General features: G+C 60.4%; 1 protein-coding gene across 5 annotated transcripts in view; it reads right to left on the bottom strand.

The window, feature by feature from the left end:
• The window catches only part of UCKL1 (uridine-cytidine kinase 1 like 1), a 34,603-nt gene that overhangs the window by 4,190 nt on the left and 15,946 nt on the right, over window positions 1–14,467 (bottom strand). For 4 of the 5 annotated variants that reach the window (XM_008010431.3, XM_073005075.1, XM_008010427.3 and 1 more), the window contains exons 2-6: window positions 2,110–2,297; window positions 1,814–1,920; window positions 1,456–1,626; window positions 1,057–1,128; window positions 42–231 (exon numbers count right to left, since the gene is read on the bottom strand). In XM_008010431.3, coding sequence (XP_008008622.1) covers window positions 42–231; window positions 1,057–1,128; window positions 1,456–1,626; window positions 1,814–1,920; window positions 2,110–2,297 — 728 coding nt within the window. Of the gene's footprint in view, window positions 1–41; window positions 232–1,056; window positions 1,129–1,455; window positions 1,640–1,813; window positions 1,921–2,109; window positions 2,298–14,467 lie in introns of all 5 variants that reach the window. The other variant, XM_037983018.2, reaches the window with a different exon arrangement.

Raw genomic sequence — 14,467 nt, 5'->3', positions numbered from 1 at the left:
CCTGCCTGACACCCACGCAACAGTCAGCCCAGCCGGCTCACCTCTGGGCACCACGATGTCTGCCAGCCGCATGGTGGGCTGGATGTACTGGTCGAAGGAGGGCTTGACAAACTTGTTGTACTGCTTGATGACACCCTCGATGTCCCGGCCGCGCTCACTGATGTCCCGGCGCAGCCGCCGTACCAGGCGGATGTCAGAGTCTGTGTCCACAAAGATCTTCATGTCCAGGAGCTGGTGGAGACAGTGGGCCAGTGAGCGGCTGGATGCCAGCAGCCGGCATGGAGACACTGGGACCAGCCCCTGCAGTGAAGCCACCTGGTCTGTGGGCCTGGCCAGAGCCACTTCCCCAGGGCACCCTAGCAGGGGGGAGGAGTGTGGAGGTAGGGGTGTCTGGGGTGGGGTGCTGCCCATCAGGGACTCAGGTGAAGAGGCGTGGCATGGTGGCTGGCAAAGGACTCAGGCAGGAATGAGGCTGGGCATATGTGATCTCCTTTACTTTGCTTGAGGAAACTCGCACCAACACACTGGGGAACGGGGAGCATGGCGAGTTTAGGGTCTATCCACATGCTCAGCACACCACAGTTGGCCCCTGAAGAGGCCTTGTGGAGGCTGGGGGCGGCTATGTGCTGGACAGTGGGGTCCTCTGGGCCTGTGCCAGGGGCAGGACTTCGGCCCTGGGATCAGGCCAACCTGAGTCACACTCAGCTCTGTCCTGAAGGCTCCTGTGACCTACAGCACAGTCTCTCAAACACACCAGCCCCGGGTCCTCACCTGTCCGTCAGGACCACAGCAAGGGACGAGAACACCAAGAACACGCCAGGTATGAGCACAGGCCTCAGCTGGTGGAGAAGGAACCACTGCCCCAGCTCTGCCTTGCAGGGCCAGCAGATGGACCCAGCCGTAGCCTGCCTGGGGTTGGGGTTGGGGTAGGGAGTGGCTGGCCTAGGCCTATAGGATGTGGACGCCTTGGGGACGGGGCAAGAGGACACACACCTCATGGACAGGGTGGCCAGGGCTGAGACACCAGTGGGGTGGGTATTCCCAGTGAGTGCTAACCTCCAGCAGTGTCTTGTCAGCAAAGGCCATGATGCCCTCAAAGATGATGACGTTTGCACCATACAGTGTTTTCTGTGAAGAGACCCAGAAGTTGTGGAGCCCGGCTCATGTGCCTGCGGCCCCCCGAGGCCCCTCTGCAGGGCCCTGGCCTACCCCCCGAGGCCCCCTCTGCAGGGCCCTGGCCTACCCCCCCGAGGCCCCCTCTGCAGGGCCCTGGCCTACCCCCCGAGGCCCCTCTGCAGGGCCCTGGCCTACCCCCCGAGGCCCCTCTGCAGGGCCCTGGCCTACCCCCCGAGGCCCCTCTGCAGGGCCCTGGCCTACCCTCCGAGGCCCCTCTGCAGGGCCCTGGCCTACCCCCCCGAGGCCCCCTCTGGCCCCCTCTGCAGGCCCCCGGCCTACCCAGTCCCTCTTCCGGCTGTGCGTGGTGAAGTCATAGACGGGCACCTTGACACTCTTCCCCTGCTTCAGTTTCTTGAGGGTGGAAATGATGAGGTCGAAGTCAAAGGCGTCCGGGTGGTCGAAGTTGAAGTTGTTGTGTGCGGCCTGTTCCTGTTGCTGCTCAGTCAGCACCTGGTGGGGGAGGCTGTGGAGCAGTTGCAGGCACAGCAGGGCCCTCACCCAATGCCAGTGGGCAGGGGCTCTAGGCCTCCCAGGAGTAGCCACGCTGGGGCTCAGATACCAGAGACCCGTATGTGCAGGGGTTCCAGGGTCAGGGAGAGGACAAGGGGGTCCTTGGGGGAGCTGGGCGGGGGCCCACCTTGTAGAAGGAGTCCATGGACAGCAAGACCACCCAGGGCACGTCCAGGGCTTCAATGATCATTCTGGCAACAGTGGTCTTCCCAGAGGCACTGCCACCTCCTAGGCCTGCCGGGGGGAGCGGAGACCCTCTATGAGGAACAGACGGGCTGCCCACACAGATCAGTCCCAGAGGTACCCACCCCACTGCCACTGCCTGCAGTTGCCCGGCTTCCTTCTCCTGCTCCAGTGGAAGGCATTGGAGGGGAGCCGGAGGCAGGCGTCCGGCAGCAGGTCCCACGCTCCCGCTGCTCTCACCGATGGCGAAGGCCTCCTTGGACTGCGTGCCGTGCTCGTTGTACCAGGGCGGCCGCCCTGCGGTGTAGATGGTGCGCTTGCTGGTGCGCAGCAGGGGAGGCTCCGACTTGCACTGGCTGGTGGTCCGCTTCCGGGGAGAGTGCCCGGTGCCCACAGGTGGCAGGAGCCTGTCCAGGGACTCTGCATTGCTGCAGCAGAGAGGGGCGTGCTCGGATTTGGCCCAGGGCTGCCCACCTCCCAGGTACCCACTGGCATGGCTGCTCCACAGGGCATCGCCCCACCCCCTCAACAGGCATGGCTGAGGTGGGCAGGCTCATTGGGGGTACATAAGAACTCTGCCTGGGCTGGGCGTGGTAGCTCATGCCTGTAATCCCAGCACTTTGGGAGGCCAAGGCAGGTGGATCATTTGAGGTCAGGAGTTTGAGACCAGCCTGGCCAACATGGTGAAACCCCGTCTCTTCTAAAAATTTAAAAAAAAAAAAAAAAAAATTACCTGGGCACGGTGGCAGGTGCCTGTAATCCCAGCTACTAGGGAGGCTGAAGCAGGAGAATTGCCTGAACCTGGGAGGCAGAGGTTGCAAGGAGCTGAGATCATGCCACTGCACTGCACTCCAGTCTGGATGACAGAGCAAGACTCCACTTCAAAAAAAAAAAAAAAAAAAAAGAAGCCTGCTTGCAGCTGGACACACAGACCCAAGTGCTTAGCCTGGCACAGGGCAGACCATCACTGTCCACACAGCAAGGACAGAGGGACAGCAAACAAGGACAAGGGAAGGAGAAGAGACACTACCTTGGGGCCATGCTCATCCTGCTGTGTGGACGGGCACTGGCTGGGCCAGGCCCTGTCCCCAAGGGGACTCAAGGTGGGCATGTGAAAGGCAGGCAAGACCCCAAAGTGGACCATGTTCCCTTCCAACCCAGCACACTCTCTGGGCAGCCAAATCGCTGCCATGCTGAAGGCTGGGTGCCCAAGGAGATGTGAGGGCAGCACGTTGGTGGAGGCGAGGCCAGACCAGGTTGTGCGCACACAGCCAGGGTGAGGTCCCCAGACATGACCAGGCTGAGGGGCTCAGGGAGAGAGGCCAGAGGGCTCAGCCAGGGCCTGATCCTCCTGCAGTGACAGCAGCCCTGCATAGGGTGGTGCCACGGCCTGGCCTCTCTGGCTGTCGGAGTGCCAGATGGGGGACCCTGGGCTGGGAGCCTTATGGGAACCCCATTCATTCTTGCTGTGGCCCCTCCTGGGTCCCCAAGATAGAAACCTCCGGTATCTGGCGAACACTAGAGAGGAAATGCTGCAAGCTGCCTGGGAGGTGAGCATGAGCCTGCACAGGGGAACGGGGAGCCCCTAAAGGCTGCAAGGGGGAAATCAACAGGAGGAAGACACAGACCTATGCTGGGTGGCATCTACATGCACTGCACATGCCAGACCAGCACTCAGGCACCTGCCAACTTGTCAGTTTACATCCTCAGGCGGGCAGGGGCCGTGACTGGCCATGAAGCCCTGGGAGAGGCAGCCTCTGGGGAGGCTCAATGTGGCCCAGTGCCCTGCTGGGGTGGGGGACAACGTGGCGCCTGCTCAGTCTGTTCTGAGAGGCTCGGATGCAGAGCCTGGTGTGAAGATGCCAGGAGACAAGACACAGGTCCGGCAGAAGAGACCACGCTGACCATGGTGGCCTCAGCATCATGTTTCAGGCCTGCCTGGGAAGCTCTCAGGGGTCAGCACCTTGGCCCTGCAGGTCATGGCCCACCCACATGGGGAGCAACTCAGAACCACAGCCACTGCCTGTGCAGGGCAGAGCCCCTGGGGGCAAGAGGGAAAGTCCTGCAAACAGCAGGGCCACCTCTTTGTAGCTTCTTGCAGCGGCACAGTCTGTCCACCATGCTCTGGAGTTCACAGGAGATGGAACACTCCACAAATGCAAGTTACGCCTGAAAATGACACAAAAACACAGGTGCGGAGAGGGAAAAGCATCCTGAGAGCATCGTCAGGGGAGAAAAGCAACCTGGAAGGAGATACGACTCCATCGGTATAAAATCCAGCACACGAAGGACGCTCACCCGCATGTGCCTGGGTGTGAGAGAGGGAGGGTGTGTGTGTGTGAGAGGGTGTGTGTGTGAGAGGGAGGGTGTGTGGGGGGGGAGGGAGGGTGTGTGTGAGGGTGTGTGTGTGTGAGGGAGGGTGTGTCTGTGTGTGAGAGGGAGGAGGTGTGTCTGTGTGTGAGAGGGAGGGTGGGTGTGAGAGGAAGGGGGTGTGTGTGTGGGTGGGGAGGGTGTGTGTGTGTGAGACTGTGTGTGAGAGGGAGGGTGTGTGTGTGTGTGAGAGGGACAGTGTGTGTGTGTGAGAGTGAGGGTGTGTGTGTGAGAGGGACGGTGCGTGTGTTTGTGTGTGTGAGAGAGGGAGAGTGTGTGTGTGTGTGAAAAGGTGTGTGTGTGGGGGGAGGGTGTGTGTGTGAGAGGGAGGGTGTGTGTGTGAGGGTGTGTGAGGGAGGCTCTGTGTGTGTGTGAGGGAGGGTGTGTGTGTGAGAGAGGGAGGGGGTGCGTGTGAGAGGGAGGGGGTGTGTGTGAGAGGGAGGGTGTGTGTGTGAGGGAGGGTGTGTGTGTGTGAGAGGGTGTGTGTGTGAGAGGGAGGGGGTGTGTGTGTGAGAGGGAGGGTGTGTGTGTGAGGGAGGGTGTGTGTGTGAGAGGGAGTGTGTGTCTGAAAGGGAGTGTGTGTGTGTGACGGAGGGTGTGTGTGTGTGAGGGAGGGTGTGTGCGTGTGTGAGGGAGGGTGTGTGTGTGAGGGAGGGTGTGTGTGTGTGTGAGGGAGGGTGTGTGTGTGTGAGAGGGAGGGGGGTGTGTGAGAGTGTGTGAGGGAGGGTGTGTGTGTGTGAGAGGGAGTGTGTGTGTGAGAGGGAGTGTGTGTGTGTGTGTGAGGGAGGGTGTGTGTGTGTGAGGGAGGGTGTGTGTGTGTGAGGGAGGGTGTGTGTGTGAGAGGGAGTGTGTGTGTGTGTGTGGGAGGGTGTGTGTGTGAGAAGGAGGGTGTGTGTGTGTGAGAGGGAGGGTGTGTGTGTGAGAGGGAGGGTGTGTGTGTGTGTGAGGGAGGGTGTGTGTGAGAGGGAGGGTGTGTGTGTGTGAGAGGGAGGGTGTGAGAGGCAGGGTGTGTGTGTGTGAGAGGGAGGGTGTGTGTGTGTGAGGAAGGGTGTGTGTGTGTGTGAGGGAGGGTGTGTGAGAGGGAGGGTGTGTGTGTGAGAGGGAGGGGTGTGTGTGAGAGGGAGGGTGTGTGTGTGTGAGGGAGGGTGTGTGTGTGTGTGAGGGAGGGAGTGTGTGTGAGAGGGAGGGTGTGTGTGTGTGAGAGGGAGGGTGTGTGTGTGTGAGAGGGAGGATGGTGTGAGAGGGAAAGTGTGTGTGAGAGAGAGGGTGTGTGTGTGTGAGGGAGTGTATGTGTGTGTGAGAGGGAGGGTGTGTATGTGAGAGGGAGGGTGTGAGAGGGAGGGTGTGTGTGTGTGAGGGAGGGTGTGTGTGAGGGAGGGGTGTGTGTGAGAGGGAGGGTGTGTGTGTGTGAGAGGCAGGGTGTGTGTGTGTGAGGGAGGGTGTGTGTGTGAAGGAGGAAGTGTGTGTGAGAGGGAGGGTGTGTGTGTGTGAGAGGGAGGGTGTGTGTGTGTGAGAGGGAGGGTGTGTGTGTGAGAGAGAGGGGTGTGTGTGAGAGGGAGGGAGTGTGTGTGTGAGGGAGTGTGTGTGTGAGAGGGAGGGTGTGTGTGTGTGAGGGAGGGTGTGTGTGTGAGGGAGGGTGTGTGAGAGGGAGGGGGTGTGTGTGAGAGGGTGTGTGTGTGTGAGGGAGGGTGTGTGTGTGAGAGGGAGAGTGTGTGACAGGGAGGGTGTGTGTGAGGGAGGGTGTGTGTGTGAGGGAGGGTGTGTGTGTGTGAGAGGGAGTGTGTGTGAGAGAGGAAGGGTGTGTGTGTGAGAGGGAGGGGGTGTGTGAGGGTGTGTGTGTGTGTGTGTGAGGGAGGGTGTGTGTGAGAGAGTCTGTGTGAGAGGGAGGGTGTGTGTGTGTGAGAGGGAAGGTGTGTGTGTGAGGGAGGGTGTGTGTGTGTGTGAGGGAGGGTGTGTGTGTGTGAGAGGGAGGGTGTGTGTGTGTGAGAGGGAGGGTGTGTGTGTGAGAGGGAGGGTGTGTGTGTGTGTGGAGGGAGTGTGTGTGTGTGTGAGGGAGGGTGTGTGTGTGTGAGAGGCAGGGTGTGTGAGAGGGAGGGTGTGTGTGTGTGTGAGAGGGAGGGTGTGTGTGTGTGAGAGGGAGGGTGTGTGTGTGTGAGAGGGAGGGTGTGTGTGTGTGAGGGAGGGTGTGTGTGTGTGAGGTAGGATGTGTGTGTGAGATGGAGGGGGTGTGTGTGAGAGGGTGTGTGTGTGAGGGAGGGTGTGTGTGTGTGAGGGAGGGTGTGTGTGTGAGAGGGAGGGAGTGTGTGTGACAGGAGGGTGTGTGTGAGGGAGGGTGTGTGTGTGAGGGAGGGTGTGTGTGAGAGGGAGGGTGTGTGGGTGTGAGAGGGAGAGAGTGTGTGTGAGAGAGGGAGGGTGTGTGTGTGTGAGAGGGAGGAGGTGTGTGAGGCAGTGTGTGTGTGTGTGTGAGGGAGGGTGTGTGTGAGAGGGAGGGTGTGTGTGTGAGAGGGAGGGTGTGTGTGAGAGGGAGGGTGTGTGTGTGTGGGAGGGTGTGTGTGTGTGAGAAGGAGGGTGTGTGTGTGTGAGAGGGAGGGTGTGTGTGTGTGAGGGATGGTGTGTGTGTGTGTGAGAGGGAGGGTGTGAGAGGGAGGGTGTGTGTGTGAGAGGGAGGGTGTGAGGGAGGGTGTGTGTGTGTGTGGAGGGAGTGTGTGTGTGTGTGAGGGAGGTGGTGTGTGTGTGAGAGGCAGGGTGTGTGAGAGGGAGGGTGTGTGTGTGTGTGAGAGGGAGGGTGTGTGTGTGAGAGGGAGGGTGTGTGTGTGTGAGGGAGGGAGTGTGTGTGAGAGGGAGTGTGTGTGTGAGGGGGGGTGTGTGTGTGAGAGGGAGGGTGTGTGTGTGAGGGTGGGTGAGGGAGGCTCTGTGTGTGTGTGAGGGAGGGTGTGTGTGTGAGAGAGGGAGGGGGTGCGTGTGAGAGGGAGGGGGTGTGTGTGAGAGGGAGGGTGTGTGTGTGTGTGAGGGAGGGTGTGTGTGTGTGAGAGGGTGTGTGTGTGAGAGGGAGGGGGTGTGTGTGAGAGGGAGGGTGTGTGTGTGTGAGAGGGAGGGGTGTGTGTGTGTGTGAGGGAGGGAGTGTGTGTGAGAGGGAGTGTGTGTGTGTGTGTGAGGGAGGTGGTGTGTGTGTGAGAGGGAGGGTGTGTGTGTGAGAGGGAGGGTGTGTGTGTGTGTGAGGGAGGGAGTGTGTGTGACAGGGAGGGTGTGTGTGAGGGAGGGTGTGTGTGTGAGGGAGGGTGTGAGAGGGAGGGTGTGGTGTGTGAGGGTGTGTGTGTGTGAGAGGGAGGGAGTGTGTGTGTGAGAGGGAGTGTGTGTGAGAGGGAGTGTGTGTGTGTGTGAGAGAGGGTGTGTGTGTGTGAGGGAGGGTGTGTGTGTGTGAGGGAGGGTGTGTGTGTGTGAGGGAGGGTGTGTGTGTGAGAGGGAGGGGGTGTGTGAGAGTGTGTGTGTGTGAGGGAGGGTGTGTGTGTGAGGGAGGGTGTGTGTGTGAGAGGGAGGGTGTGTGTGTGAGAGGGAGGGTGTGTGTGTGAGAGGGAGGGAGTGTGTGTGACAGGGTGTGTGTGTGAGGGAGGGTGTGTGTGAGAGGGAGGGTGTGTGTGTGGGAGGGTGTGTGTGAGAGGGAGGGAGTGTGTGTGAGAGAGGGAGGGTGTGTGTGAGAGGGAGGGGGTGTGTGAGGGAGTGTGTGTGTGTGTGTGAGGGAGGGTGTGTATGAGAGAGAGGGTGTGTGGGTGAGAGGGAGGGTGTGTGTGTGTGAGAGGGAGGGTGTGTGTGTGAGGGAGGGTGTGTGTGTGTGTGAGGGAGGGTGTGTGTGTGTGAGAGAGAGGGTGTGTGTGTGTGAGAGGGTGTGTGTGTGAGAGGGTGTGTGTGTGTGTGGAGGGACTGTGTGTGTGTGAGGGAGGGGGTGTGTGTGTGAGAGGCAGGGTGTGTGTGTGAGAGGGAGGGTGTGTGTGTGTGTGAGAGGGAGGGTGTGTGTGTGTGAGTGTGAGAGGGAGGGTGTGTGTGTGTGAGAGGGAGGGTGTGTGTGTGTGAGGAAGGGTGTGTGTGTGTGTGAGAGGGAGGGTGTGAGAGGGAGGGTGTGTGTGTGTGTGAGGGAGGGTGTGTGTGTGAGAGGGAGGGAGTGTGTGTGACAGGGAGGGTGTGTGTGAGGGAGGGTGTGTGTGTGAGGGAGGGTGTGAGAGGGAGGGTGTGTGTGTGTGAGGGAGGGTGTGTGTGTGAGAGAGGGAGGGAGTGTGTGTGAGAGAGGGAGGGTGTGTGTGTGTGTGAGAGGGAGGAAGTGTGTGTGAGAGAGGGAGGAAGTGTGTGTGAGAGGGAGTGTGTGTGTGTGAGGGAGGGTGTGTGTGTGAGGGAGGGTGTGTGTGTGTGAGAGGGGAGGGAGTGTGTGTGAGAGAGGGAGGGTGTGTGTGTGAGAGGGGAGTGTGTGTGAGAGGGAGTGTGTGAGGAGGGAGGGTGTGTGTGTGTGTGAGGGAGGGTGTGTGTGTGTGAGGGAAGGTGTGTGTGTGAGAGGGAGGGGGTGTGTGAGAGTGTGTGTGTGTGAGGGGAGGGTGTGTGTGTGAGAGGGAGGGAGTGTGTGTGACAGGGGAGGGTGTGTGTGAGGAAGGGTGTGTGTGTGAGGGAGGGTGGTGTGTGAGAGGGAGGGTGTGTGTGTGTGAGAGGGAGGGAGTGTGTGTGATAGAGGGAGGGTGTGTGTGTGAGAGAGGGAGGGTGTGTGGTGTGTGAGAGGGAGGGTGTGTGAGGGAGGGTGTGTGTGAGAGGGAGGGTGTGTGTGTGTGAGCGGGAGGGGATGTGTGTGAGGGAGGGTGTGTGTGTGTGAGGGAGCGTGTGTGTGTGTGAGGGAGGGTGTGTGTGTGAGAGGGAGGCAGTGTGTGTGACAGGGAGGGTGTGTGTGAGGGAGGGAGTGTGTGTGAGGGAGGGTGTGAGAGGGAGGGTGTGTGTGTGAGAGGGAGGGTGTGTGTGTGTGAGAGGGAGGGGGTGTGTGAGGGAGTGTGTGTGTGTGTGAGGGAGGGTGTGTGTGTGTGAGAGGGAGGGTGTGTGTGTGTGAGAGGTAGGGTGTGTGTGAGAGGGAGGTGTGTGTGTGTGAGAGGGAGGGTGTGTGTGTGTGAGAGGGAGGGTGTGTGTGTGTGAGAGGGAGGCAGTGTGTGTGAGAGAGGGAGGGTGTGTGTGTGTGAGAGGGAGGGGGTGTGTGAGGGAGTGTGTGTGTGTGTGAGAGGGAGGGTGTGGTGTGTGTGAGAGGGAGGGTGTGTGTGAGAGGGAGTGTGTGTGTGTGAGAGGGAGGGTGTGTGTGTGTGAGAGGGAGGGTGTGTGTGTGTGAGAGGGAGGGTGTGTGTGTGTGAGAGGGAGTGTGTGTGTGTGAGAGAGGGAGGGTGTGTTTGTGTGAGAGGGAGGGTGTGTGTGAGAGGGAGTGTGTGTGTGTGTGAGAGAGAGGGTGTGAGAGGGAGAGTGGGTGTGTGTGAGAAGGAGGGTGTGTGTGTGAGAAGGAGGGTGTGTGTGTGAGGGAGTGTGTGTGTGTGAGAGGGAGGGTGTGTGTGTGAGAGGGAGGGTGTGAGAGGGAGGGGTGTGTGTGTGTGAGGGAGGGTGTGTGTGAGAGGGAGGGTGTGTGTGTGAGGGAGGGGTGTGTGTGAGAGGGAGGGTGTGTGTGTGTGAGAGGGAGGGTGTGTGTGTGAGGGAGGGTGTGTGTGAGGGAGGGTGTGTGTGTGAGAGGGAGGGTGTGTGAGAAGGAGGGAGACGTGTGTGTGTGTGGAGGGAGGGTGTGTGTGTGAGAGGGTGTGTGTGTGAGGGCGGGTGTGTGTGAGAGGGAGGGTGTGTGTGTGAGGGAGGGTGTGTGTGTGAGGGAGGGTGTGTGTGTGAGAGGGAGGGTGTGTGTGAGGGAGGGTGTGGGTGTGAGGGAGGGTGTGTGTGTGAGAGGGAGGGTGTGTGTGTGAGGGAGGGTGTGTGTGTGAGGGAGGGTGTGTGTGTGAGAGGGAGGGTGTGTGTGAGAGGGAGGGTGTGTGTGTGAGGGAGGGTGTGTGTGTGAGAGAGGGAGGTAGGGGTGTGTGAGAGGGAGGTAGGGGTGTGTGAGAGGGAGGGTGTGTGAGAGGGAGGGGGTGTGTGAGGGAGGGGGTGTGTGAGAGGGAGGGGGTGTGTGAGGGAGGGTGTGTGTGTGTGAGAGGGAGGGGAGTGTGTGAGAGAGGGAGGGTGTGTGTGTGTGAGAGGAGGGTGTGTGAGAGAGGGAGGGTGTGTGTGTGTGAGAGGGAGGGTGTGAGAGGGAGGGTGTGTGTGTGAGGGAGGGTGTGTGTGTGAGAGGGAGGGTGTGTGTGTGGAGAGGGAGGGGTGTGTGTGTGTGTGAGAGGGAGGGTGTGTGTGTGAGGGAGGGTGTGTGTGTGTGAGAGGGAGGGTGTGTGTGTGTGAGAGGGAGGGTGTGAGAGGGAGGGTGTGTGTATGTGTGAGGGAGAGGGTGTGTGTGAGGGAGGGTGTGTGTGTGTGAGAGGGAGGGTGTGTGAGGGAGGATGTGTGTGTGAGAGGGAGGGAGTGTGTGTGACAGGGAGGGTGTGTGTGTGAGGGAGGGTGTGTGTGAGAGGGAGGGGGTGTGTGTGAGAGGGAGGGTGTGTGTGTGAGAGGGAGGGGGTGTGTGAGAGGTGTGTGTGTGTGAGGGAGGGTGTGTGTGAGAGGGAGGGTGTGTGTGAGAGGGAGGGTGTGTGTGTGAGAGGGAGAGTGTGTGTGAGAGGGAGGGTGTGTGTGAGAGGGAGGGTGTGTGTGAGAGGGAGGGTGTGTGTGTGAGAGGGAGGGTGTGTGTGTGAGAGGGAGGGTGTGTGTGAGAGGGAGGGTGTGTGTGAGAGGGAGGGTGTGTGTGAGGGAGGGTGTGTGAGAAGGAGGGAGAGTGTGTGTGTGTGGAGAGAGGGTGTGTGTGTGTGAGAGGGAGAGGGGTGTGTGTGTGAGAGGGAGGGTGTGTGTGAGAGGGAGGGGTGTGTGAGAGGGAGGGTGTGTGTGTGTGAGAGGGAAGGTGTGTGTGTGAGGGAGGGTGTGTGTGTGTGTGAGGGAGGGTGTGTGTGTGTGAGAGGGAGGGTGTGTGTGTGTGAGAGGGAGGGTGTGTGTGAGAGGGAGGGGTGTGTGTGAGGGAGGGTGTGTGTGAGAGGGAGGGGTGTGTGTGAGAGGGAGGGTGTGTGTGTGAGAGGGAGGGTGTGTGTGAGAGGGAGGGTGTGTGTTAGAGGGAGGGTGTGTGTGAGAGGGAGGGTGTGTGTGAGAGGGAGGGTGTGTGTGTGAGAGGGAGGGTGTGTGTGAGAGGGAGGGTGTGTGTTAGAGGGAGGGTGTGAGAGGGAGGGTGTGTGTGAGGGAGGGGGTGTGGTGAGAAGGAGGGAGACGTGTGTGTGTGTGGAGGGTGTGTGTGTGTGAGAGGGAGAGGGGTGTGTGTATGAGAGGGAGGGTGTGTGTGTGAGGGGAGGGTGTGTGTGAGAGGGAGGGTGTGTGTGTGAGAGGGAGGGTGTTGTGTGGAGGGAGTGTGTGTGTGTGAGAGGGAGGGTGTGTGTGAGAGGGAGGGGTGTGTGTGAGGAGGGTGTGTGTGTGTGAGAGGGAGGGTGTGTGTGAGAGGGAGGGTGTGTGGAGGGAGGTGTGGTGTGTGAGAGGGAGGGGTGTGTGTGTGAGGGAGGGTGTGTGTGAGAGGGAGGGTGTGTGTGAGGGAGGGTGTGTGTGTGTGAGAGGGCAGGGTGTGTGTGTGTGGGGAGGGTGTGTGTGTGTGAAGGAGGGAGTGTGTGTGAGAGGGAATGTGTGTGTGAGGGAGGGGGGTGTGTGTGAGAGGGTGGGTGTGTGTGTGAGAGGGAGGGTGTGTGTGTGTGTGAGAGGAAGGGGTGTGAGAGGGAGGGTGTGTGTGTGTGTGAGGGAGGGTGGTGTGTGTGTGTGAGAGGGAGGGTGTGAGAGGGAGGGGGTGTGTGTGTGAGGGTGGGTGTGTGTGAGAGGGAGGGTGTGTGTGGTGTGAGGGAGGGTGTGTGTGAGAGGGAGGGTGTGTGTGTGTGAGAGGGAGGGGGTGTGTGAGAGGGAGGGGTGTGTGTGTGTGAGGGAGGGTGTGTGTGAGGGAGGGTGTGTGTGTGTGGAGGGAGGGTGTGTGTGTGAGAGGGAGGGTGTGTGAGAAGGAGGGAGACGTGTGTGTGTGTGGAGGAGGGTGTGTGTGTGAGAGGGTGTGTGTGTGAGGGCGGGTGTGTGTGAGAGGGAGGGGTGTGTGTGTGTGGAGGGTGTGTGTGTGTGAGAGGGAGGGTGTGTGTGAGGGGAGGGTGTGTGTTGAGGGAGGGTGTGTGTGTGAGGGAGGGTGTGTGTGTGAGAGGGAGGGGTGTGTGTGTGAGAGGGAGGGTGTGTGTGTGTGAGAGGGAGGGTGTGGTGTGTGAGAGGGAGGGTGGTGTGTGTGTGTGAGGGAGGGGGTGTGTGTGTGTGAGAGGAAGGGTGTGAGGAGGGAGGGTGTGTGTGTGTGTGAGGGAGGGTGTGTGTGTGTGTGAGAGGGAGGGTGTGAGAGGGAGGGTGTGTGTGTGTGAGGGAGGGGTGTGTGTGAGAGGGAGGGTGTGTGTGTGTGAGGGAGGGTGTGTGTGAGAGGGAGGGTGTGTGTGGTGTGTGAGGGAGGGGGGGTGTGTGAGAGGGAGGGTGTGTTTGTGTGAGGGAGGGTGTGTGAGAAGGAGGGAGACGTGTGTGTGTGGAGGGAGGGTGTGTGTGTGAGAGGGTGTGTGTGTGAGGGCGGGTGTGTGTGAGAGGGAGGGTGTGTGTGTGAGAGGGAGGGTGTGTGTGTGAGGGAGGGTGTGTGTGAGGAGGGAGGGTGTGTGTTAGAGGGAGGGTGTGTGTGAGAGGGAGGGTGTGTGTGTGAGGGAGGGTGTGTGTGTGAGAGGAGGGTGTGTGTGAGAGGGAGGGTGTGTGTGTGAGGGAGGGTGTGTGTGTGAGGGAGGGTGTGTGTGTGAGAGGGAGGGTGTGTGTGTGAGAGGGAGAGTGTGTGTGAGAGAAGGAGGGTGTGTCTGAGAGGGAGGGTGTGTGTGTGAGAGAGGGAGGTAGGGGTGTGTGTGTGAGAGGGAGGGTGTGTGTGAGAGGGAGGGGTGTGTGTGTGAGAGGGAGGGTGTGTGTGAGGGAGGGTGTGTGAGGGAGGGTGTGTGTGTGAGGGAGGGTGTGTGTGTGAGGGAGGGTGTGTGTGAGAGAGGGAGGGTGTGTGTGAGAGGGAGGGTGTGTGTGTGAGAGGGAGGGTGTGTGTGTGAGGGAGAGTGTGTGTGTGAGAGAGGGAGGGTGTGTGTGAGAGGGAGGGTGTGTGTGAGAGGGAGGGTGTGTGTGTGAGGGGAGGGTGTGTGTGTGAGAGGGAGGGGTGTGTGTGAGAGGGAGGGTGTGTGTGTGAGGGAGGGTGTGTGTGTGAGAGGGAGGGTGTGTGTGAGAGGGAGGGTGTGGTGTGTGTGAGGGAGGGTGTGTGTGTGTGAGAGGGAGGGTGTGTGTGTGAGAGGGAGAGGTGTGTGTGAGAGAGGGAGGGTGTGTGTGTGAGAGGGAGGGTGTGTGTGTGAGAGGGAGGGTGTGTGTGTGAGAGGGAGAGTGTGTGTGTGAGAGGGAGGGTGTGTGTGTGAGGGAGGGTGTGTGTGTGAGAGGGAGGGTGTGTGTGTGAGAGGGAGTGTGTGTGTGAGAGGGAGGGTGTGTGTGAGGGAGGGTGTGTGTGTGTGAGGGAGAGTGTGTGTGAGAGAGGGAGGGTGTGTGAGAGAGGGTGTGTGTGAGAGGGAGGGTGTGTGTGTGAGAGGAGAGTGTGTGTGAGAGAGGGAGGGTGTGTGTGAGAGGGAGGGTGTGTGTGTGAGGGAGGGTGTGTGTGAGAGAGGGAGGGTGTGTGTGAGAGGGAGGGTGTGTGTGTGAGGGAGGGTGTGTGTGAGAGGGAGGGTGTGTGTGTGTGAGGGAGGGTGTGTGTGAGAGGGAGGGTGTGTGTGTGAGAGGGAGGGTGTGTGTGAGGGAGGGTGTGTGTGAGAGAGGGAGGGTGTGTGTTAGAGGGAGGGTGTGTGTGAGAGGGAGGGTGTGTGTGTGAGGGAGGGTGTGTGTGTGAGAGGGAGGGTGTGTGTGAGAGGGAGGGTGTGTGTGTGAGGGAGGGTGTGGTGTGTGAGGGAGGGTGTGTGTGTGAGAGGGAGGGTGTGTGTGTGAGAGGGAGGGTGTGTGTGAGAGGGAGGGTGTGTGTGAGAGGGAGGGTGTGTGTGTGAGAGGGAGGTAGGGGTGTGTGTGTGAGAGG

This window comes from Chlorocebus sabaeus, chromosome 2, assembly GCF_047675955.1.
Source record: "Chlorocebus sabaeus isolate Y175 chromosome 2, mChlSab1.0.hap1, whole genome shotgun sequence".
In the NCBI taxonomy this organism is placed as follows: domain Eukaryota; kingdom Metazoa; phylum Chordata; class Mammalia; order Primates; family Cercopithecidae; genus Chlorocebus; species Chlorocebus sabaeus.
The sequence above is the reverse complement of the archived record's forward strand: the minus strand, read 5'-3'. Positions and strand labels throughout refer to the sequence as shown.